A 27,135-nucleotide genomic window follows, 5' to 3' on the forward strand; every position below is an offset into this window, starting at 1 on the left:
ACACGAAATAAGAAAAAAAACCCACTTAAATAAATCTTTTTTCACAAGTTGGGTATATATAATCTCACCATTTCACTGCTTCAAAATTAGTATAAAAACAATTAATATGTTATTTAAAATCGTAAAACAATTTATTCATTCATAATAAAATAATAATACCACTATGAATTGCAAAAATTCTTTGCATCACACAATGCACCAATATAAACACAGCAGTACACCCAACTTTTTGATGTATTTTGTTTTGCATACCATTTTCTACTTATTCACGCATTTATCGTTGGTACATAACATAGCTAACTCAATAAAAAACTTTAAATAAAATATTAAACTATATGACTAGGAATAACTTCAACTTTTCGGGATGGGTAAAATATATCTCATCATGCATAAAAAGCTAAATAAAATATAGGGCAATTTTTTAATCTATCTGGCCTCAAAAAGTTTAAATATTTTTTAAATCCTTTCTCTCTCCTTTGTTATATTTGTAATTTAAACAGTACATTGTCATATTTTGTTCCTGTCTGGAGAAAAAAAGAATGAAACAACGTTGACCTTAAGTCATCTTGCAAAAGACACAATTTCATTCACATATCTACCTTATCGGCATACTTTCCAAGATGGTCATCTGCGCTTATCCGTGTCGGTCAGCTCATGCATTAGATGTTTCAACGGGATGACGTAATTGAAGTCTGCGTCTGAGGCCTGTCGCGAGATTCCTTGCCTGATTCTTCTTAATGGAAGCGACGATTCCCCCCTTCTTTTTAATTAAGATGATATCTCCATCGTATTGCGTGGATTAAAGAATTGTTTGAGTGCGGTTTTCCTATCCGATGTCACACGTGCAGTTCACGCTTGGTCACTGAGGACGCGAAGCAGAGCGTAAAAGGAAAGGAAAGGAAAGCGAAGATTGTAAGCACAAACCTCTGCCACCTTTTTGATTTCTACGTATATGTAACATAGAGAAAGTATAATAATCGTCAAAAAATTCGAACTTGAGATTTTGACGAATCTTCACGTTTTTGAACCTCCATGGGTTTGAAAGTACATTTTTGGGAAGTGTCCGTCTGTATGTAATAAGATGACTCAAAAATGCTTACAATTAGTTGGTTGAAATTTGGCAACATAACAAATCCACAGATTTCTATCAAATTTGAATAAAATCTGTTCAGAGGAAGTCTGTCCGTCTGGCTGTCCGAGCATACGATACAAGGTAATTACAAAACAAAGAGAGCTGGATAGATAAAATTCGGCATAGATTTCAAATCTATGATGTAGGTATCTGTCAAATTTTGAGCCAAGTCCAGTGATGGGTTGATCGTCTGTCGGTCTGTACTTTCAGAAACATGTAAACGCGATAATTCAAAACGCAATGACTTAAATATATCAAATTTGGTATGGGAGTTTTGACTACAAGTGCAGTTTTATGTCAAATTTTTGTTTCATTTGGTTGAGAAAACTTGTCTAAAACACATATTCGATTTTTGGATACTATTAACAGATGCCGGGATTAATTTCCAAATAACTCGTTAAGAATGACACTATGGTGGAGCTTATAAGCCAGCTAAAAGCTACGGGACAGGAGTAATTACTTTTGTCTTGTGGTCTTGTTACTCGGCTGCGAACCACAAGGTCCCGGGTTTTATCCTCGCTCATAACAATCCGCTACAACACTATAAATTCGATAAAATGCTAAATTCACTCCAAAATTTCATATATTTCGTAATTATTATATGCCAATACCATGTAAGATGCTCTATGGCATGACAACTTTATTAAAGAGTATACGATAAAAGTTTTTTTTTGGGGGGGGAAACAGTCCCTCTGTTTTTTTTAATAGCTTATAAATGCATTTTCTCACTTTATGTAGTTATTTTCTTCATTCTGTATGATCTTTAATGTAAAAGTTTAAATAGAACCGTTCATTTGGTATAACATCATGTAATACTTAAGTTATAATGAAGACCTAAGAAATGTTTACCAGATTTTATTAATAATGAACAAAATTTTAATTTGACAAATTTTGAAAGAAGTCTTACAGGTTCAATGAAGAATATTTTCTCAGTTTCATTTTCATCTAATGGTTTCGGAGAGAAGTGTTTTACTTTTCTGAATTTTGATGACAATTTGAAAATGTTGCCCATATTTTTATTATTTTAGTATTTTAATTATCAAAAAAAAATGTGAATGCTAGATTTTAACTAATTTTCAAGTATCAGACTTCCCGAGTTCGAAAAACATATTTTTAGAATTATGTCTGTCTGTCTGTGCATGCGATAACTCAAAAACATTTTGAGCTTGACAGATGAAATATATAGTTTATACACTAATATTCTTTTTTATTCTTAAATTCCTTCAAAGTAATTTTCTGACTTGAAATGTTACTTTTAACGCTTTAGAAATTAGTTATTTGGTAAGGATTTGAGAAGACCACACAGACACACATACAAACACATACGCGATTAGATCATAATTATAAACTTTTAATTATTTCCATAATTTTAAAAATGTGTTGCAAGAATTTGTTTGTTAAGTGGATGTATAAGATCGAAGTCAAAGAAATGGCATTAAACGTTAATAAAAAATAAACAGGGAATATTTTACCATTTAAATTATTTTAGTACTTGTTTAATTTAATTTTTTCCTTAACTTTATATGAAAATATTTGTCACCGATAGAAAACATATAACTTTTACGTCAAATAAAGAGCAGTTTCGGAAAGAAGTTTACAGCAAAGATGTAAACGGAATTTAAGCAAGAAAAAGCATTTTATGGATAAAAATATTACTAATCAATAAACATTTGTAAAAAGGAATTAATGAGTGTGAGATATATTTAAATAGAAAAGAACAAAAAATATTTCCTACTTTGTCATAAAAATATTTTTCAGAATGTGGCTGAAACAAATTTCAAAGCAATTTTCTCTATTTCAAAAGTTTACTGCTTATTTTTCTTAAGGTGCTCCTTATTATTGCTGAAATTTTGTATCTTTCACCAGAAATAACTCGCTACTTTTACCTTCCTATTTCTTGAACTAACATCAAAATTCTTGAATTATTTGCTTTATATCATTTCGAACCTATCCATATCTTTTGTTACGGTTTCTTTTTCAAAAATCGTCTACGCTGATGAAAATATTTTTTCATCATGGTGAAAAGGGGAAAAATTGTGATAACTTCGAATATTTTGTGACAAAAATTCTATTCGGATAAAATTGGGGCTTAGAGAGCTTGACAAAAAATGTCAAATAGCCGATGGCCTGTGGATGAAGGAACGGGAAATTCTTTTGATCTGAATTGCAAACAGATTGAAAAATAATAGTAAAGAAAAAAAATACGTCGCTTTTCCATCTCGGAAATTTGTTTACGATTTCCAAGATTCAATAAGATTTAATATTTTTAGGGCTTTTTTTTCTGTCGCTTTTTGGAATTTATATCTATTTCATTTATGTTTTCAAAAGCTGTCATGGGTGATATAAAATTGGATATTTTTTCTGAGATAAATTCTTTGCAAATGTGTAGAAATGTGCGAGTGCCTTGAGGCGCACGTAATTTTAGGGTTCAATTTATACCAGGGTGTTAAACTCTTCTAAGTATTCTATATATAATCAGTAGGTACTTTTTTTCATTGCCAGCTTTTTTTTTCTGAGTTGAGATTGTAGGTAAAAGAGCCGATTCAATATCGCGTATCACATAGGGATTTTAACATTTATGAATCTAAAAATTTCGAATTGGAGCATTTTTTTAAAAACACCCCTGTGTGCGATTTACAAAAGATGCATAAAACTGCCTTTAAAATATTTGAAAAAGTCGCATAAATAGTATTAAAATCGGATTCGTATTTCTGAAAAGAAATTTGGCAACAAAAATTAGACAAAAATATTTTATTATTCCTACAAAGGACGTTAGTATCTTTGAATTTTGAAAAATGTTCACTGTCTGTTTTTAAATCCAAACACTAATCTCATATTCACTTTTCTATGGCTATGAATTAGCTTTTCTATGGATTTAATACTTTACTGAAATCTCTCACTTGGTTCTTCCTCCATATTATTAAGATTTTCTGAAAAAATATTCAATATGGAAGTGAGAAAAGTGTTTTTTTAGGCTTGTATTACAATCCAATTCTTTGAAGTTTTGAAGTACTTTTTTCACTCTTATTATATATTTTGGATCTTTGTAAAGTTCGAAAAAAATTCTAAATGTCTTCGAAGTGAATACAAGTTTTTTTTTCAATTAGTTTTATTTTTAATTTTTCAAAAATATTTTTCTTGCCTTGTTTCCGATTTGATGAATATACTTTCTTTGATTTTACTTTTGATAAATGTGACAAATAATAAATTTGTGGAAAACAGACACTATTTTTATTCAAACGCTTAAGAAATTTCTTCATTAACCCCTTATTTTGGTTTTACTAAGTCCTGCCGAAGTACATTCTTTAGTTCTATATTCAAAATTTTCCTCAAAGGTTTCTTCTTTTCAGGTAGATTCCTATAAGAAGACTACCTATTGCAATGGTTCTCATGACAAGACTTTCGAAAAATTTCTTCACCGATCATGGTTCCGTGAACCCCCAAACCACACTTGGTTCAAAAGTTTATATATGCGTATATCGAGCGTTTTGCCCATGTTATCTTATGAACAGAATAGCAAAAATAATTTTGTTTAGATTTTTACTGGCTTGGACTATATTGTTAGAAATGTAAAAATCTCGGATGAGATCGTAAATTGCCCATATAATCAAAGGGGGTGGAAATGGTGAGGATTGAAATTATCATTTAGCTATAACTTTCTTAATTTTGAAGATAGAAAATAAATCCAATTAGCCACATGAGTACCTTATTAGGACAAAGAACTTTTGTATCTAACGTTTTTCAATAACTGCATATCTTAGAAGTTAGGGGTTGAAAAGTGATTTTCAAGACGTAATTTTGACTATTTCTAACATCAACAATTTATGCTGCCCGATAGTAACTTAGATGTAAAGGAATCTACCCCTGATTTTCAGTTTGCCTAAGGGAAATTTTTTTAAATCGATTGCTAGACTTTAAATATAATATCTCACTTCAAAAAGCAACAGAGCATTTTTGAACAGTCATCTTGGTGGCTTAAAAGCATGGTTAAGATATTATATTCTCACTAATTTATCATTTAAATTCTTGATATTTTATTTTAATGAAGAGAAATATCTACGTTTCCTGTGATTTTTTTTGAAAGAACTGAATGACTACAGATATTGAAGCCATAACGTAAATATTATTTTGAAATACGCCTTTTAAGCTTCTCTTTCTAAATTCAATATATATTCTCGATTGAGATAGATCATAAATTTTGGCGGAGGATAATTGAACTGTAAGCCTGAAAATATCTATACAATATACAAATTATTCCTTTTGAGAAGGATACCAGATAAAATCTATTTCTCCTTTTTTTGCACCAAAAAAAAATACTTTTGTAGCAAGTAAATTTATATTTTAAAGTCACGCCCTGAAATTAAAAAAAATAATTAAATCGTGTATTAATTTCATTATTTTACCTATTTCAAATTTTGATAGGGCCGCGGTGGCCTGGTGGTAAGGACTTGGCTTCGGAATCAGAGGGTTTCAGGTTCGTGACCCGATTCCACCGAAGAACCGTCGTGTAAGGGGGTCTGTTGCATGTTAAATTCTTCATGACCAAACGTCCTCCCGCTGTTGTGGCGTGGTGTGGAGAGAGGGTGCCAGCTCAAGTGTCGTCCTCGTCATCTGACCACGGTTCAAAATTGTGAGGTCCGTCCCAAAATAGCCCTAGTGTTGCTTTAAACGGGACGTTAATATAACTAAAGTAAACTAAACTTCAAATTTTGATGCTCCAATCGTTCTTTCTTGTATTATTAGCGTGTCTGATTTCTGTTTAAAATTGTTTAATTCTAGTGAATCATATGATAAATTAAAGGATCGAAGCGTTACAGGTGCAGATAAATTAGAACTGTGGAGGGCAAGCGTAAAAGCTAAGGTGTACGTAGGTGCACAGAATTCTTGTTATTTTTGCTCTTGTAGTACTTTATTTCGATTATTATTTTATGTTTATTGTGATCTTTTTACATATTAATTAAATTTAAATTTTAATAGAAATGTATTTAATTCGATATTTTCGTTAATTTTCCTAAGAAGGCCCTCTTTTTTGTTTATTGTAGATCTTCGGGTGTTGGGAAAGACAAATGTCATTTTAGTGATCAATAGGGGTATGATTTATAAAAATAATTTTAGATTCTGCAAATTCCGAATTCGTTTTATGAATCTGTTATCATTATTTTCATTTTAGTTCTGTATGTTCAATTTTCAAATCAAAAACATTTTTAGGAACCAATAGTTTTACTGTATTTTGCGATAACTATTCCTCCTAATCATTTGCATATTTTAATATTGTAAAAAGTACACTATTCTGACATTTCACTCTGTAATAGTTAAAACTGTTATAATATCTATTAAATGCATATTTACTGAACATTTGAATTTTGCTGTATAGTGATACTTATCTGAGAATTATTTGAATATTCATGTTCCGAAACTATTCCATATTTTAAAAAAAAACATAAAATATTCTATTGTAAAATATTCCACCGAAGAGACAATAACGTCTCTCTTTGTCCGTAAAATTGAAACATGTGCAAAGTACATTTTTTTAAAACTCCATGTCAGTTGTGTATTCACTGAACTAAAAATAAATCTAAATACACAAACGGAAAGATTTTAAACTGATAAGAACACCGAACAAAGGATGAATGGGAAAAATAATATTTTTCCCACTTGCCAAAATGTCGGTATATATATTTCGCTCTTGCAGACGATTTTGTGCCGCAATTGTGTATCCCTTCGCAACAAAGACTTTTGTTTTTCCTCATGTTTACTCACAGAAAAGTAGTTCTGTGAAGAATTCCCATTGCTCCACTGCGTGCGTGTTTTGGAATAAACGAGGTGTTTGCGTGAATACAGACGATTAAAATACCTTTTGTTCCGAAAAGGTTCTGCTTTCCGAGGTGGAAAATCAGTTATTGTAAGTTCCAATAAATAATGTCGGTCTGATGTAATGATGATTACGAAAGTGATAAATAAAATCGCCTCCAGTATGTTTAGAAATTAAATTAAGCAAAACATTTATTCCCTTTCTTAAAAATGAAAATAAGTTTTGATTTAATGATCTTTTATTTAAACTATTTATCCATATGGAAATATCCACTCCTAGATAATAATTAAAAATAATTTTTGATGAAGCAAACATGTCTATTTTCTAATTCGCAATCAATAATTTTGTTTTCAAATTTAAATCTGTTCTAGCCTTCTTTGGCGACCAACTATTCTCCTACAATATGAATAGCATTCATTTAGTATTGCGTACCCTATTTGATGAAATACATCTCATCACATCAAATGAAAGTATTATTTTTACCATATTCATGCTTGTTTGTCTATGAAGCAATATGGCGATATGAATTGGCGAAATCACTCTTGCAGTTGAGATTAGAAGTTGAGTCAATGTTTTATTTTGCAATTTACGCTGAAAACGAAGAGCTGATTGGGAAGTGGCTTTGAGGATGTATATCAACGTTATGAGCCTTATGATGAAATAAGAATCGGCGGTATCGTACAGTGGTTGAGGCTGGATAATTCTATTATTTTGTTATTTTCCCTTACATTATGAATCATCAAGCAGGTTTTTTTATTGGGATTTTACTCAAAAATAGAAAGTGTGAGAGACAGGTGATCGTTAGTGACTTAACTTTTCATTGGGAATTAAAAATAAGGAAATCGAATTCTCTCTCTCTCTCTCTCTCTCTCTATATATATATATATATATATTTCGAATACTGTCGACTAAATAATATGTAATATATTTTGGTTGAATCAGAATGCAGCAGGTTTAACAAGCAGTGAAGAGACTTTGTATCTTTAATTTCGTTTTATTCTCTCTTTACCACCATCTAGGAAAGCATAATTATTTACAAGGCGGCGCAGGGCGACACAAAAGCAGAAGGCAAAAGGGGACGAACAAATGATCACTAGTCTTATATAATATAAGATTTCTGACTAGGTGCCAATTCAATACACGTTTTGACCTTTGACACATTTTCAAGATAAACCGAAGATATCACTTTCTCTTGATGCGTGGTACTGATGGCACATTATTTTTACAGAGAAATTAATTAAACCGAAAGTGGAATTGGATCACGAAATAAGAGAATATTTTAGAATGAAGTTACGATGGGCTAAATTAAGATAAAATCTTGGAAATTAATTAAGTTGAAATTAAAGTTTAAAATATCATTATATATATAAGATGTCCCAAAATTAATGCAAGATTTGAATTTGCCACCATTTGTGCAGTAAAGTGTTGGCAATCCTACAAAAAAAAAACATTTGACAGCTGATAGTTTAGGGTTAGTAAAAATAGAGTTTTACAAGATAGAACAACGCAAGATTCGAATTAGATAAAAAAAATACAGTTATGTAGTTACGTTGTTCTATCGTGTAATGCCTCATTTTTACTAACCCTAAAGTATCCGCTGTCAAATGGGTTTTTTAATAGGATTGCCAACACTTTCTGCACGAATGGTGGTAAATTCAAATCTTGCATTAATTTTAGGATATCCTTTATATATTGTTCGTTACGTCCTTTTTCCTTCTGCCAAATGTTGAGTTAATATTGAGGTTTTGGAAAGAAAAGAGCGACTCGGATAAATATTCGTCATCTGACCAAGGTTTAAGCGTACAAAATCCATAAAAATATAAGTCGCTTGTGGTTTCAAAATAGGATTGAATGAACTTAATTCTTGTAATTTACTTAACTAATAACTTAATGTAACTAATCCTAAAATTGATTGGTGCCATTAAATTGAAGTATATGTATTACCTGAACGTAAATTAACTTTATCATCTGGAGTTGTAATATATTGTGATTAATAATGGGTTAAACAATTCTCAAGAAATGCTTATTACATTTGCTATATAATTTCTTTTCTTTTTTTATATATAATGCGATTGAAAATTATTTATTTAGAAGTTAATACATGTGTAGCAAAAGTGTTTCTCGATCTTATTTAAGATTATTTTAATATTATATTTAATTCTTACGTATATGCTTTTTTAAAAAATGGATCTATGATTAAACATGTAATGACAATTTGTTCTATAAACATTGAAATGGTGGAAAATTAAATCATGTTTTGATTGAAAGTAGTTCGTGCTTCTTTCCAAAGTTTGTTTTCGTTTTTATCTTTTTCGTTTGAAATTCCCATAGGGTTGCAACTGAAATAGTTAAAAATGTCTTGAATGAAAAATCCAATCCTGCAATAATTACTTTCAAAACAGGCTTTCCATTTATAAAATTTAGTTTATTTAAGTGAAAAACACAAGTTTAGGAACAGACGAAATTACGGAAATTAAACTAAATTCCCTGATGCTTTTGAGTGAATTAGCATTTATTCGCATTTGTTATCATTACCATAAACATTTAAATAATATTGCATGCAAATATTTTCTCTCATTTCATTTCCCTTGAAAACAATTCCATTTCCTTTATTGCTTCTCCAATTTATTCCCCTTTTATTAATATATATATATATATTTTTTCTGAAACCGAAGATTTTGAGCAGACGATCTTTTAAAACAATAAGCAATAATTTTCTGCGAATTAAATTCCAAAGAAAATTAAAAATAAAATGGCTGGTAGCTTTGTTTAAATTAAGTATTTTCTGATTTTTATAAAGTAATTCTATTCAGAGTTTCTTGTTCTTTTACATTAACGTCGCCTATCAAAATACTCGAAGTTTTAATTGAGACAATTAAGTTCCAATGAATGAGATTAATTAATTATTATTTTTCCGCCGAATTTAAGCTAAGTGAGACTATATCCGCCAAGCATTAAAAAGTGATAATACTCTTCAGAACTCTTGTTTAAAAGTACTTTCACTTTTATTTATTTAAGCTGGGGTATATTTTAAATGAGTTTGGGGTTTCTTTTACTTTAGAAAGCTGGTGTGATATTTATTTAAGAGTCCACTTCAATTTCTTTAAAAAAAGTTTTCTGAAGATAGTTAAGTGTGTACTTAAAAAATATGTTGCCTTTAAGATCTTTTCATTTAACTCATTTAAATGTTTACTTTCGGAAACTTTTCCCCAAACTTTTAAAATTCTGCTAAAAAATGTACTCAGTTTCCTAATTCATAATTTTTCATCTTACAAATAAAGAACAAATTTTGTTTAAGATAAATATTTGATGTTTCTATTGTGCTGTCGGTTATTTAAGCGTAATAAATATTCATTTAGTTTCCATTATCATAATAGGATGGTTATATTTATTTCAATGGTCTTCCATGAGATTTTTTTATTAAGTCTTATTTCTAGGCCATTAAAAAAGGGGCCGAGGAAAATAGTTAGCTCATCTTAATATTATATAGAATATGTATAAAAATATAAAATTTTAATAATATGCTTCATTATGAATTTCTACTAATTGTCTAATTTCCAGTTTTTGATAGATTCTTTTGATATTATTTTTACTAATTGCCAAAATAATATTAATAAATACCTCAAATGACAAGTAATATATCTCTCTTGAAATTGTTATTGAATAATTATTTTATTTTCTAGATTTGTTGCATGCTATCTATATTTTTAAATTAAGTTATCCTTTATTCAATCAATTAGGTTACCATCTTGCAAGCCATATCTAATATCACTTTTTATAGTTTTTTTCCATATTAGAAATAGCAAGCTATCACACATAACGTAACTCATAAATGTATAGATGGGGCGGCTGCAATGGGGGGGGGGGAGGTTGTCATGGGGATCATGATCTTCATCAAGCCTTAAACAATGTTTTGGAAAAAAAATTCTGTCATAAAGTGAGAAATGTGAGTACCAAATTATTTGAGCAATTGATTGGGCTATATATGATTGTTTTATAATCGTAAAAAAACAACATAAAAAAAACTTTGATCGAACCGATTAGTTCAAAGAATTATATAATTTGGTTTATTTTTATAATACATTTTTTGTGGCCTTTCATATCCAATCTTCTTTATATAGAAAAACCTTTTGGTGAACAGTCTATTTGCCGCCGGGGGCTCTGTTGTAACATCACTGTTATAAACAACAAACATTTATGCATTCTTTAGATAGTCAAGATAGCATATCTATAAAAAAGTAGTATTTGTTGTATCAAAGAAGTTGTAATATACTCTATATATTATATATCTTATGCATAGTATGTATTTTATATATGTTCAAAGCTTGAAGTAGATTTAATGTGAATGGTTAGCAATCATGGCAGTTTTAAGAAATGATTTAGACTAACGCTTCCTTTTATTTTATACAAAAATAATTTACAAAAGTTGGAAAAATCAGCTCTAATTTTGCTGTAAAAATTAGATCATTAAACGTATAATGCAACAGTTTAATCCCAAACGGATTATTCCCGGTCAACTTGGTGCTTGCTATTGACCCCCCCCCCTAAAAAAGCCTACCAGAAAATTCCCGTATTCATGACTATATTCTTTAGCATTACATCCCGCCCCATAATATTAGTCTGTATACATCTCTGTGTATTGAAGATCTTTTAATTAAGCGTAATTTCCCTGGATCATATAATATTTTTTTTTTTCAAATTTGTTGGAATCAAACAAATATTGGTGAAATCAAAAACTACGATGTAACGACAAAAAAAAAGTGAAAAATTTCAATGAACACTGAAATAAAATAAGAAATGAATCAGCGACGTTTCAAGCTTTTGTACTTGGTTTCACGTGGATTAAAATCACTAAAAAAACTTTAATTTTTATCTATATGTTAATTAGCTATAATTATTTATAACTAATAAGTTTATTCTTAAAAAAAAAAGAAAGAAAAGAAACAAGAGCTGCAATGATAGATTTTCTGTTTTGCAATCAAATAGAGGTTATCTCTGTAGTAGAAGTTAGATATATTTTATAACATTATATTTCATTGCCTAAGTATCTGTGTTTATACATGCTTCATTTGCCGCGATGTTAAATACTTGTGTATTCATGCTTTCACTGTCATTTAGTTAAGAAAAAAGTTTAAAAATGATGCAAAGATACACGAATAACCAATCATAAAATCGACGTTTCGATATTTTGGATTAAAGGTTTAAATGTTCATATCTTTAATTTTTATTTTTATTAATATAATTGAAATTTTTTATAATAATATAATTTATAATAATAGTTTCATTTTAATAATAATATAATAATCAATTTTTATAGTAATCGCTTTTATAATTTTTTTAAAAAATTTTCATTGTTATAAAATGTTTTTGTATCATTTTAATAGAAATTGTTTTTTTTTAACTTTAAACTAGAATTGAATTTGTTTGGAGCAGTATGACCTTCATGCTTATTTTAGCGCCATAAAACTTCAAACCAAGCCAAATCATTGTTATAATATCTTTTAAAATATATTTAGTGAAATAAACCCAATAATTATTTTGTAATTATCTATTTTAATGAAAATTACCAAACAATATTTTAGAATTACAAAAGGAAAAAAAGATTCATAAAGTACATTCTGCAGCTTATAAATGCCATTTTTTCAAAACAATAACCGATAAAATCTCTAAAAGATGACAGATTTATCTGAAAGATAGCCTAGAGATGACAGATAAATTCTGAACTAAAGATTCCCATTTTTCTTCGATCGACAAAACCATATGGCGGAAACCTCTTTCTTCACTATTGTTTGTTTAACCAAACATGTAATTTACTACACTGTCTTTGTCACATTTAATGGTCGTTTGGTTTTCCTTTTTCATCTTTACAACATCGAAAGCAAAGAAGAATGATCTTCGTTACACCACCCTTAGGAAATCATTTTTATAGCCTCGATATTGTGTCAATCGGGCATAAGTTATAAGTGGCACATTTTGTAATAGATTAGAGGATTGCCTTTTCTGATAATTGTTATTAGTAAATTGCTTATAGTACATAAATATATCAGTGTTTTTCAGAGGTTTGTCTAATAAATCAAAATAGCACATTTTGTAATATATTAGAGGATTGTCTTTTCTGATAATTGTTATTAGTAAATTGCTTATAGTACATAAATATATCAGTGTTTTTCAGACGCTTGTCTAATAAATCAAAATAGCACATTTTGTAATATATTAGAGGATTGTCTTTTCTGATAATTGTTATTAGTAAATTGATTATAGAACATAAATATATCAGTGTTTTTTAGACGTTTGTCTAATAAATCAAAATAGCACATTTTGTAATATATTAGAGGATTGTCTTTTCTGATAATTGTTATTAGTAAATTGATTATAGAACATAAATATATCAGTGTTTTTTAGACGTTTGTCTAATAAATCAAAATAGCACATTTTGTAATATATTAGAGGATTGTCTTTTCTGATAATTGTTATTAGTAAATTGCTTATAGTACATAAATATATCAGTGTTTTTCAGACGTTTGTCTAATAAATCAAAATAGCACATTTTGTAATATATTAGAGGATTGTCTTTTCTGATAATTGTTATTAGTAAATTGCTTATAGTACATAAATATATCAGTGTTTTTTAGACGTTTATCTAATAAATCAAAATACTCACTGGTACAGAGGCATATGTTATTAGATATATTTATTAGATGTTTGGTTCGGTTGGATTGAATAAACTAAATGTCTATCTAATAAATATCAATAATGGTGGATGCTGTGGATGTTTCTTTAACGATGATTATCGTATGTGTATTTATAGAATGAATTTCGAGGGACATTTTTTTTCTTTTAACTTCCGATAGTCCATAAAAAAAGACAAAAGTAAAGAATAAAAGGAATTTATTACCAAAAATTATGTATAAACATTATGTACTTAGAAGTTGCTCAAACATTATGTACAAACATGCTGATTTTCGACAAAATAGAAGTGAATATTCAGAGTTTTATCATATTGGTGGACCTTGTAACATTTCCCGTTCCCCAGTACTGATAAGACATTTACAGCCAGCTGTGTCGTCGCTGTTAATTACCAAACTCCTCGGGATAGCCAGATGGTGGATCTTTTCACCTGGGTGGTTTCGCATCTGTTCATTAGCGACTACAGTGAAAGACCACATGCGGGAATTCCTCGTTCACGAGATATTGATAGTACCTTCAAAGAGAAAGGGGTGTCCAAACATCTGGATGCTAAATGTTTCTCATTGTGAAAGGACTATGATAACTTCGTGTTTTCATCACTAAAAGGACCTTTCCACGATCGACTGGCGCCGCTGAGGAAGCATATTGCTTAACCCCTATTGGTTGAAAGAGAGCTCAAATGACCAATGTACATTAAGAGGTGGAGATTGTCGCCGAAATAAAGTGCGGAGGTTTTTTTTTAGGGAGAGGAGAAGAAACGAACTGCAGGCAGACTGTTGGACTACGTCCACCAGTTCGGAGTCTGAGAACCACCCCTAGAGTGGTCGTGTTGACTAACAATCTGTTTGTTCCCTGTGGTGTTGTTCCTCCGTATGGAGAACTGAGTTTCAAGATAAACCTTTGACTTCAACTGTTCTGTCTCCTACTATAGGTGTAAATAACTATTTATTTAACCAAGATTAGAAAAGTTGTTCTTAGAGTTGTAAAATAAAGAATTGTCTTGAAATTCTGCTTCGTTATTTGATCAGTCTAGATCAAGACATTACAACCTTGTTTCAAATACCCTTTTTGTAGAACGTGATAGGATTCCTTTGAAGCTGTTCATAATTTTGGAAGCTTAGAATTCTTCTCGAATCCCTGGCGGCAATATTTTTCAAAGAAGTCTCTATCAATGCATTTGTTCTGGTCCATCGATTTGACAAATGCATTAATTTTCATGATGATCATGTCAAAAGGAAACTGCGTTTGTATAAAATTTTTGGTAATAAATTCATTATGACCTCTGTATTAAAATGGATTAAAAATGTCTGTAAAAATGCATAGAAACAAAATTAATATCTTTGAAAAGGTTTTTTTTCTTCTTATTGTGAGTTGGTGTCAATGTTTTTGTTGTGCAAAGATTCGCTCCAATATTATTAAAGAAACAAAAACGTTAAAATTTTAAATGATTTTCAATTACATATAATTATTTTACAAAACCTTTCTTAGTGCGAGATAATTTATTACGGAAGAAAATCTAGAAATTACTATCTATATATTACATACATATAAAATCTAAATTAACCTCTTCTATAGAACCATAAATTATCTGACCTACAGAGCGTTACGGAAGATTTTTCTTTTCATCATGTTTAAAATAATTTACAGATAGCATGCCACCCTATAAAAATTAACATGTTAAAAAATACTTCTTATAAAATCAAAAAGTGTTCGAGGTATATTCCGAATACAGTTTTTCTATAATACTAGAGAACTGCTAAATTAAAGAAAAAAGACAGGTAAATGAAGGTTCATTAAACAAAGGAATTTCAGTAGTAAAGCTTTTGTTTACTACGCAAAGTATTACAAAGCACACAGAAAATATATTATTTATAATACATTACCCATTTTTACTTTACCAGCCCTGAATATTGGCTTTATTTGCTATTAAACTATTCATATGTAACGGATTTATTTAAAATTTTAACATTGTGGTGGAATTAAGATCATTATGATCCATGCAGTGGAAACAACAGGGCATATGTTTTCTACCTAAAGACGTATTTTTTAATGATCACATTTCACACAAAACAAACACAAACACGAAAGACAAGACATTAACATGCGCACACTTTAGAACAGCATCTCATCTCATTATTATTACAATCGCAGAGCACTATGGGATGCGTACCTAATTAGGTATCGCCATCTATTATCTAAAAGAGAAAATAGAGTAATGCAAATGCTATAGCATCTTTTTTATGACTGAGAAAATATGAATTAAAAGAAATCGGTATATAATAAATCACTGTACATGCTGCTTGAAAAAGAAATGTATTTCAAAATAAAAGAGGAAATGGAAATACTATTTTTGTTTTAAATTTAAATTCATTAAAATTAGAAAATGGCAAGAAGATAAAACTGATGTAATTAAACAGGTGATTTTTTGAGTTTTGTAACAGTGTAAAAATAATTTTTAGGAGATAATATTTTCAGAAGGATAACTAATAAGCATCTAAAACTGATTTAATTTTTAATTGATTTTTGGACTTTATCTAATCTTTATCTCATTTTGAAGAGCATATTCGCCGAATTTCATTAAAAAACTATAGATATGTAGTATTTTAAAATCCATAGAAACAAACATTCATCGTTATGTAGGGAGACAAGACCGCGGTGGCCTGGTGATAAGGTCTTCGGAACAGAGGATTTCAGTTTCGAGACCTGATTCCACCAAAGAAACGTGCTGTAAGTGGGTCTGGTGCACGTTAAATCCGTAGGGGCGAAAAGTACCCCCTCTGGGGTGGTATGGAAGTTTGGAGTGGGGAGTGCCAGATCAGGAGTCGTCCTCGTCAACTGACCACGGTTCATAATTACAAGGTTCGTCCCAAAATAGTCCTAGTGGGGTTTTAAACACCGGACGTTAATATAACAAAATTAAAACTAACTTATATAGAGAGTTGTTTCTTCTGTCGCTTTATTTATAGCCAAGAAAACGCAAGCATTCTGTAATTCGTCGCATACATTTTTTTCCCGATGAGACTCAAATTATGCATCTGTAAACAGTTCCGACATTATGACAATGAACCTCAGCCACTTGCTATTTAACCACAACTTTCACCTCATCTACTGAAAACTAATCCCTTCATTTCCTTACACCTTAACATTTGGGAATCGACACCTAAAGAAAGCGCAGTTCAACCCTAGAGAAAAGGAATTCGAACAAACTCCCAGATCAGTTCGGGGTTAATTGGAACATTCACGGTGCCAAGCAGAGGGGACGGCCTTTAATTGACTTTGTCCTCGGAAAGAATCCGACGGAAAAGTCATTTTCCACTTGATTTAGTTTTCCGTGGGAAGGTTGGTTCCACCGAGAGAATCCTCGGAAACGCAATCAATCAATTAGGGAAAAGAAGTCACTGCTGTGGTCACAAGGTGGAGGGTGGGAGGAGAAATTGCTCTGGGGAGTAGGATTGGAATTTAATATGAACTTGGTTTTGGACAGTGAGCAGTTTTGAAACATGATATGAAATAGATGTATAGATTTCCTATTATAAATAGAGAAAAGACTTTATGATTAAAAACCAGGACACTTTATTCGAAATTAAGACGATAAATAACTAATATCTGATGAGTAGATTTATAGCGTTTATTTCCAGTTATATGCTATTACAAACGAAACGTACAATGAAGGCTAGTATGCCGCGAAAATATACATAAGAAAAATATCTTTATTGTATGGGTAATGCCACAAATGTATAGATTTCCCAATATAAATAGAGAAGGGATTTTAGGATTAAAAACCAGGACATTTTATTCGAAATTAAGACGATCAACATCTAATATCTGATGAGTAGATTTATAGCGTTTATTGCCAGTTATATGCTATTATAAACGAAACGTACAATGAAGGCTAGTATGCCGTGAAAATATACATAAGAAAAATATTGTATGGGCAATGCCACAAATGTATAGATTTCCCAATATAAATAGAGAAGGGATTTTGATTAAAAACCAGGGTATTTTAATTCGAAATTAGGACGATCAACAACATTCATAAGTAATATATTTAATCTCTGATGAGTAGATTTACAGCGTTTATTGCCAGCTATATGCTATTATAAACGAAACGTACAATGAACACTACTAGTATGCAGTGAAAATATACATAAGAAATGTATCTTTATTGTACGGGCTATGCCGCAAATGTACAGATTTACCAATATAAGATAAGATCTAGAGCTATCAAATTCGGTGCAGATATATTTTGGGCGGTGAGAATACGTATCTCGAAACGCTTTTCTTTTTTGTAATTTTTTTAGTAAAATTTTAATTAATGAAATATTTAAATATATTTTGATACTTTTCAAATACAATTTCCAAATATATTACAGTGCAAATTAAATTCACTTAAAAATTTTAAAAATTGTAGTTTTTAATGACACCAGTTTAATTGCTTTATTAGGTGCTTACATGTATTTTAAGTAGCGACATCTATTGGTAAAAATGCGAAGTATCTGTATAAATGACAATGGTTTTGGGTTTACCAATTTCTATTACTTTATTGTTATCATTATGAAAGTTTTTCATTTAGTGTTATTGAGTTATTTAGTGTATAAAGACCCCAATCATGGACCGGTCAAATTGCATTTTCGACATGAATTGGTTTTTTTGTTTGATTTAAAGAAATCTGCTGTCGAAGCTCATCAGTCATTTTTAGAAACTTATGGTGACACTGCGCTGTCATATCCCAAAAGTCGGTTTTGGTTTCAAAGTTTTAAGTGTGATGGTTTTGATGTCAATGACAAAGAACGGCCTGGATGACCACAAAAATTTCGAAGACAATCAATTGCAAGACTTATTGGGCGAAAATGAGAAAAAGTTGTAGAAAATGTTGGAAAATATTTTGATTACCAATTGAAAAATATTTTGAGTACCAATTTTTCTCAATAAATGCCTTTTTAAAGTGAAAAAATGATCCAAATACATTTAAGCACCTAATATAATTTCTTCCTAATTTCTGAACAATTTTTAAAATTATTTTATGCATAATTTTCAATAATATATTTCATTGTTGCAATGAAATTTAAATAGTTTTAATTGTTTCAGCTAATATTTTATCTTCTGTTGTTAAAATCTAAGGAAGAAATATTTAGCATATTATATAAACAGTTTACATGAGGATCCAGAAAGTACAATTATATTACCTCAAATGAATTACATTCAGTTTGAAATCGAATACTTAAATTTTTGATGGAATTTTAATGAAATGCATTCCATAAGGAAGGTTCATGCATACAATAAATATAAATGGTGTAAAACAATTAAAATTTTAATATCTTAATGCCGCTAAAATGTTATTCTTTAAGATACTTTGTTGAGAGAATCTTGAATGCAAAGTTATGTATAAGAAATTTAATTACGATCAAGCACAGCTAATATATTTCAGGTGTCCAGTTGGTGGCAAAAGACAGTTAGTAGGTAATATAAGCATTATTTGATAAAATGATTTCTTGAATTGTGAACTTTAGAATGCTGATGGTGTTCAACTTTATATTAAGTTTAGAATAATATGAAAAGTTTCAGCCATAATAGAAAAATTATCTGAAGAATTATAATCAAAAAACTAATCTGTCTTCTTTTCATCATAGTATCTACCAGTTTTTAAATTTAACAATAACATGCTTATGTCTAAGAAATACATAATGCTGAAACAAACAGAATTTCGTATATTCCAATAATCTTGCAACAAATTTAATTTTGTCATTAATTATTTTTAACTGCTCCATTATATTAATGCATTCCACATTTCTTGGGAATTATGTTCCAGATTTTTTTTAACATAATTTTTTCTAGCTGTTCTCAAATTAAATTATCATTGACACAAAAATTATTAAATACTATAAAAATCAGAACTTATAAATATTTTACTTAATTAACATTTTAATTATCTTTTGGATTTTTTTGGATTTTTTTTTTATAATGCAAATATTTTAAGTCTCTTTTATTATCGAATTAATCTATAAGATATTGAATATTATTGAATTAATCTATAAGATATTTTATTATTGAATTAATCTATAAGATAAGATACCACTAAGTGTGCACTGTACAATTTTTTCATCGAATTAAGAAATTTATTAATTAATAAGTCAGAACAGGTAGAAGGAAAGAATATTTTTCGTGATATATTCGTGAGAATTTTTTTCATGAATATTTGGGAAATCTCTTAATTTGAAATGAAATTTGAATGAAAATTGAATGAATTAAATTTGAATGAAACTTAATTTGAATGAAAAAAAAGACTACTGTTTTATTGCTCAATTTAACCGTTTTATTATTCTTTGACTTAATCTATCTAAAAATACACACTTGCCGGTGTATTTTTTTCATTAATTTGTTTCTTAATTAATTAATTAATTAATACCACTTGAGGATGATTAATATACTTCAGCCATTCAAAATAATCAGCAGTGATAATGGCCACTGTTTTTATACGTAATGTTGTAAAAAATGCTCCAAAAAATCCCCCACCAAAACAGGTTAAGAGCAACAATTTGGTATGAGACCCATGAAAGATTTTGTCGTGAAAAGTATACAGTGGTGTTTTCACTTCCACTTTGATTGACAGCCAAAACCTATTTCCTTGGTTTATGGCTGGTAACACCAAATCGTAAATCCTGGCCCGCTTCCTACAGAAAATCTTTCCAATTCTACGTCTTTTCTTGTCGGATGTTTTAACTTCCGTGTGAAGATTTGTAAATCTCCATCCATGTCACCTCACATAAGAACTGTCTTCTCTTTTGTAATTGATGGATGGCAATGAGGAAAGGATTTAAGTTAATTGGTGGGATTCTTTTTTCTCTCTTTCCTTTTCTCACTCTTCTAATACTTTTACAAGTTCTGGAGCATTTGTTTTTATTATGGCTATTCAGTGGAGTGATGGTTTTGTTTGGTCTTCGTTGCCGTTGTTTTGTTTGTGGGAAAATATTTTTTCTTCTCCTTGCTTCGATAAAAGTAAAATGTTATGATGATGTTAATGGGTATATTTATAATGTCCATGAAAAAGTTCGCTTTATCTTGTTCTTTTCCTCATTTCTTTTCCGAGTTGGTTCTGTCAGAGTTTTTATTTCCCTTTCTTTCTTGTGCTTTGTGAAGGCATTGTTATATACTGTTACGTTTCAGACGTGATGGTGTATTGAATAGACTTCAATTAAAGTGGCGCAAAAAGAAATTTGTTTACAATGGTTATAGTTATTTTAACAAAAAAAAAAAAAAATAATGGACTACAACAGCAACGCACTAACATTTGCAGAATATGGAAAAAGTTTAAAACGTTACATCATATTGCTTTAGCAGTTCCCTCTTGGTCATGAACTTCCATGATTGCATGTTTCTCTCTCGCTTATGCAAGTACTGATTCCTCACGCTGGTGTGGCGTGGTGTGGAGAGGGGGGTGCCAGCTCAGGTATCGTCCTCGTCATCTGACCGAGGTTCAAAATTACGAGGTCCATCCCAAAATAGCCCTAGTGTTGCTTTAAAAACGGGACGTTAATATAACTAAACTAAACTAAACAGGCAAGTTCTGTTCGTTTAAGTATTCTGAGACGCCCGCTTTTCGACGATTCTATCTCATTAAAGAGGAGAGACGCGAAAGGATGAGAGCACTTGCGGAATTCTTCGTCATTCTTTGACCTTGATTTTCGTCCTAATAGATATTTTTTGTTCAATTTTTTTTTCACGTATATGTGAATATCGTGTCGTTTCTGTTTGTATTATTTTAATTCAGTCTGCGAGTAATTCGAATTTATTTTATTGTTAAATATAAACATTCCCTCCTTTCATCTTTCTTCTCACCCCTATTTTGAGCAATTAAACCCCTCCTAAGGCATGCTCAAAAGCGCAGAGGGCTTTAGAATCCGTTGTCAAACAATACAAATCCTCTTTCAGTGATTGCAGCCAAGCTTTTATTTCACCAATTTCGCGATTTTCGCAATGTTTTGTCGCCAAATATATCGTCAATTCGTTAAAAAATTTTTAAAAAATCGCCAAATATATTGCTAAATTGTTAAAAAAAAGTTGCCAAATTTGGTGACAAAAGTATCGCCAATGAGCGAAAATATTTTTATTTTACAGAATTAGTAAAGATATTTTTCCTTTTATTGTAAGTTATTATTATTATAATATAAAGTACTTGCTATCTTCTGTTATCTTGAAGAGATTATTTTAAACGAATCGTTCATTTTGAAAAAAGGAGGGAGGGGGGGGGGTCTTCTCTAATTTTTTCACAAATTCCCTTTTTGTGATTTCGCAATTTTTTGACATTTACTCAGGCATTCCATATGAAAATAAGTACTTTAAAACTACCTCATTTCAGCGCTCTTTTTGAAAACGTGTCATCTCTTAGACAGCAGTCCTCATCTCCTTACCACGCGGAATATCTAAATTTAATAGAAAACCTTTATAAATGCTAACATATTAAAAGTAAAAAGGTCACATTGCGAAATGCGCCTGATTTTCAAATTTATTTCAAATTTTCTTTAAAAATAATGTTCTATCCATTTGAAAACAAGCATTTTTTTTTACAGTTGACGAACTATCATGAGTTTCATTTCACCAGTAAAACATTTTGAGCTATGATATCTAAGCTATATATAAACAATAACTTGGAGGAAATTATTCAAACATTTAAGAAGCAAGAATAATATCGCTCCCCGCTGTTTATCTCAAATTCAACAAAAAAAAAAAGAAAAAAAGACTTACAAAAGATAATTTTCTGAAACTATTAGGAAACTATAGTTATCAAGAAGCCACAATAATTGAAGCTTTATCAATAGTAAAACTATCAATATAAATTAAATAATAAGGACATCAATAGCCTTAAGACAATAAATAATTGTAACATTTAATATGAACTGTTCGGTAAATATCATAATCTAAATCTGTTAATAGACATTTAGCAGACGATTCCGTTTCAGACATTTTATAACTGCTACCATTTTTATTTTGTTAAAATAAAAATTTGTTAAAGTAAAAGCAAACGATTTTTTCTTTGATAAACATATTTTGTTAATATTATTTCGTTTATTTTTTTTGTATAATAGCTGATGATCAATTGTAAACCTTCTGGAATCTGGCAATGTTTGTAATATATGCTGTTATGTTGAAAGAATAAACAAGCCGATGGAATTCTAAATTGCTTGGAGTATTATTTTAGTTTTAAGAATTTAAGATGCTCTGCAAGCTATAGTTTGAAGCTTAAGAAAACGGGTAGTTTTCTAGAAAGCATTCAAAAATTAACGTTTTAAATTTTTGTTTATACTGTAGCGTTGACTATACAATCATGAAGAACTGATTAATTAGCGTTGATACAGCATTTGTAATTTGTCGTGCAACATTTCTTTATATTGCTCAGTTCTTTGCTCTAATAAAAATATTAACCGATAATCCCCCTCTATTATAGTTTTTTTTATATTTTATTATTTTGATAAGCTCCTAATAGTCGATTAATTCTGTTTTTCAGGACATTGATAAAGACTTGGCCGCCTTGCAGAGAAATTCCAATGTAGAGATAGGAGATTTGGGCGAGAACGATCGCAATCTGGTGCGCTCTCTCGCCATCATCGAGGTTGCTGCTCTCTTGGATACATATGGATTGGTTCCCACACGAAGACGGAAACCCAATAGGAAGAAAGGAAAAGGTATTTTCTATATACAAGGTGTTCATAAAGTTTGCGAAGTACCCTTTCTAGGGCCGTGAAAAGTATGCTTCCCACCCAATTTATCAATCTTTGTATGAATTTATGTAGGTTGGCATCAGTTCTGACACATTTTTTTTAGAAAGACAGAAACTTAGATGCTTTAGTTCTTTATCTCACACAAAATGATGTGTTTTGATTTGTTCTTAGTTATTAATGAACCAAATGAATTAATTAAACAAATTAAATTTATCTAATAAGCTAAATGAATCTCTTTTCTTATTCTAATTTCAAGCCTAAAAATATTTTAACATAATATGACTAGAAAAAAAATGGCCCTTTAAAGGGTTAATGTATATAAAGGTCATTTTGGCTAAATATGTATGCTCCACATTTTCTTCTTTACATCTGTGACAAATTCAATCAAAATTTTTGAGATTATTACTTAAGTCAAAAGAAAAAGCACTGCAAACTTTTAAAACTGCAAAAATTAATTTAAAATTCATCTAATTAGAAATTAATTGAAACTCTGCAGTTTTTCCGCAATAATTTCTGAACAATTTATCCCATTTTATTATATACCATTTTATATAATTTTATACCATTATATCATTCAAAATTATGTTTTTTAATTTCCGTGCAATGTCTCTTTCCTTTTTTACTTTTTCAAAATGTATTATGACTAATTGAATAAGTTAATAATAATTGCCAATGATTTGAAATAAATAAATTTATAAATCCTCCATCGCTAGTCAATGATGGAATTCTGTACTATTCTACTTGTACGATTAATATCTGCGTTTTTTAAAAAATATTTTTCATAAATTAATTTTTTTTATTTCAGTTTTTATCAGTTTATTCAGTTATTTTTATCAGTTATTTTCAGTTTATTCAGTTTATATCAAATTTTCTGAAGATTTTTAAAAGAAAGATTTAAAAGCCTTCAATTGAATTTTTTTAAAGAATTTCAATTAACTCAATTTAATACTACCTAAAGTAGGTATTAATCCCAGTACAGAAAATACAATCAAGGAAATAAATGATAAAGAAAGCAGCTAAAGAATATGATTTATTATCTTTTTTAGTGAGATTATAGATGCTAAAAATGATTACATTTTAAGTTAAACTTTTAAAAATTAGAATTTTTAAATATCGTGTTTATCAACATAATTTAGCCATTTTCTAAATTCTTACTGTAACATGTATTTTGGAATTTACCTCTATTTTAAATTATATTCAATCTCTTATGGACTTCATGTATTCTATATTAGGAATATTCTATTTTAATAGTTTTCTCAAATATTTTTAATTACATCAATGACCAAAACAAGACTTCATTAAAATTACTTTGCAAAGTAATAATGAAATGAATCTTTTATTTCCAATCATAGGTCAGTATTCACATTTTTATGTTTCTAAAAAAAAATATAAAATGGAAACACAAAAATTATAAATTTCTATTGCAGATTTGAAAAACATGATAATAAAAGAACATATTGAAATTTGCTTCGTATTTTCTGATGCCTTACTTCAGCAAAAATAAAATAAAACGATTTTGAAAAAAATTAAACAAAATAATTTTCAAAAAATAAAATCCAATATCGTCAATGAAGCCATACAATTAAAAATAATTTTATAAAAACTCATTAATATATTTATTATTTTTTTATCATTCAAATCGTTTGCTCTTATAAGTGTATTATGGTCGTGCTGTTCTTTTTTTCTCTTTTTATACTCATTTTTTAAACAAATTTGAAAAAAAAATGTTGGTATTTGAAGAAGCATTTAAGAAATCTAAAGAATTACTTATGACTTTTAGATCAGCAATTGCACGATACTTAAACGATTAACAAGCGAAAAATACATTGTGAATAATTTTACATTAAACATGTTAGAATGAGAAAATCTATCGTGTATTTCTGATTTGTTTTTTCGCTGCATTCGTAGAATTTTTTTCTTTTTATGTATGACAATTTTTTAAAAAATTTCAATAGGATTCGCTTTTTACAAATAGTCATTAACGAAAACTTAAAGTCAACGGTATACTCCAGTTTTGATTTAAATATCAGAATCAAGTCTAATATTTCATTTTTATAAAATGTTCTCACAACTACCGTGAGAGCAAAATAACTTCCAATCTTACTATCAACCGAAACCCTATCGGGAATAATTAAAAGCGGAATGTTGCAACTAAACCCACAACACAACTCTCAAAACTTCCTCTATCTTTTTTCTTAACACAGTTATGCAGAAAACATTCCCATTTTGTGCAGACGATCATAAATTCCATTTAAGCCTGCGACAAATCACGTATATCTATCTAAACATGCATTTTCATGCGATGTGTCCAAACTAATTCTGTTTTGCGACGAAGTTGCTTCCAACTCAGGACATCTGCTGTCACAAGTGGGATCTTTGCTTTCGGATTCAACGAGCCATGAGCCGTAATAGTCTTTCTAATTGCTGGATATGAGCTTACCCGACATAAAACAGGCACTTAGAAAGGTTATTATGACGTGTAGGTCTTGAAATGCTAATTTTAGGAATGAAAACTAGAACGATAAAATGGAGAAGGTGAGTAATTCGCGGTCTTGTAATAATATTCCTGGTAATTTTCACGTCGTTTTGGGATTGTGGAAATTTTAAGCTCTTTGGCTAGTGCTATTGCTGTTTAGAGATTATGTTGAGTTCTGTAATGTATGGTTATTTATCTCTAGAGAATATGAATTTTTTATGCTTCTTAGTTAAAATTTTCACACCAACTTTTCGAGAGTGAAGTACAAATTTTGTTTTAAATTAACTAGTAGACTCATAATTTGGTTAAGAAATATGTAGTTGTTAATTTTGCTGAAAAATATTTTAAAGCGTATGGCAATATTCAGGTTGAAGTTTTTGAAAAACGTTGTTAAATAGAGAGAGTTTTGAATTTTTTAATAAATAGATTGAAAAAAAAATCTTTTTTAAAATCAAATTTTAATTTTAAGGTTTTTTAAAAAATGGAAAATTAATACTCCAAAATGTTTTTAAAAAAATTGGGGGGCGGGGTAAAAAATTACAAAGCAAAAATCATCTAATTTAGAAGCTTATAAACTAATTTGTTCAAAATTTTAGAGACAGCTTAAGAAATATATTTTTTATTTTCTCAACTAAACCCAAATGACATATATTCATATCCAGTTTTCAAATACCGAGTTCGACTAGTAAGTAACATGCGATTTTTAATTCTTTCTATATTGTCATGCATTAAAATAACTCTATAATAGTTCTAAATAAACAGATTGCTTATTCCGTAATTTAGGAACTACAGAGCATATTAAAAATTAGCATACCTAAATTTGAACAAAAAAATATGCTTTAAATTGTAATTTGTAATGTTTTTCGAAAAAAAAAATCTGCCAAATTTTAGAATTTGGCAAAATTGTATTTAAAGACGGAAAGTAGCATTACTATTTATTCTGTAAAATATATTATAGCTTCCCAAAGAATGGACTTAGAAACAATATTCAAAAGATTTTACAGAGAAAATTGTTCAGAAAAAAAAAGAATTTTTAATGAAATATATTCTGAACGATTCTGAAAAAATAATGAATGAGAAGCAATAAAAAATAAATTTTTGTACTCATAATATTAAAAAGTTATAATATATCGTCCGGGAAACAGGAATAATTCGTTACTATGGCAACGTATGCACCACTTTTCTGCTGTTTTTAAACTCTTAATTCATATGTTTCATACATCGAAAACGATATGTGTTAATAAAAATATAATTGCATATATATATAACGTTATTAAAAGTCTTGTCAATTTAATTGATTGATTAAAGTCAG

The 27,135-nt window shown here is 29.4% G+C and overlaps 1 protein-coding gene across 2 annotated transcripts in view; it reads left to right on the forward strand.

The window, feature by feature from the left end:
- LOC129975246 (rho GTPase-activating protein 18-like) overlaps positions 1-27,135 on the forward strand; it is a 329,739-nt gene that overhangs the window by 266,145 nt on the left and 36,459 nt on the right. For both annotated transcript variants that reach the window (XM_056088284.1, XM_056088286.1), the window contains exon 8: positions 23,134-23,311. In XM_056088284.1, coding sequence (XP_055944259.1) covers positions 23,134-23,311 — 178 coding nt within the window. The remainder of the gene's footprint in view (positions 1-23,133; positions 23,312-27,135) is intronic.

Source organism: Argiope bruennichi, chromosome 7 (assembly GCF_947563725.1).
Source record: "Argiope bruennichi chromosome 7, qqArgBrue1.1, whole genome shotgun sequence".
In the NCBI taxonomy this organism is placed as follows: Eukaryota; Metazoa; Arthropoda; class Arachnida; order Araneae; family Araneidae; genus Argiope; species Argiope bruennichi.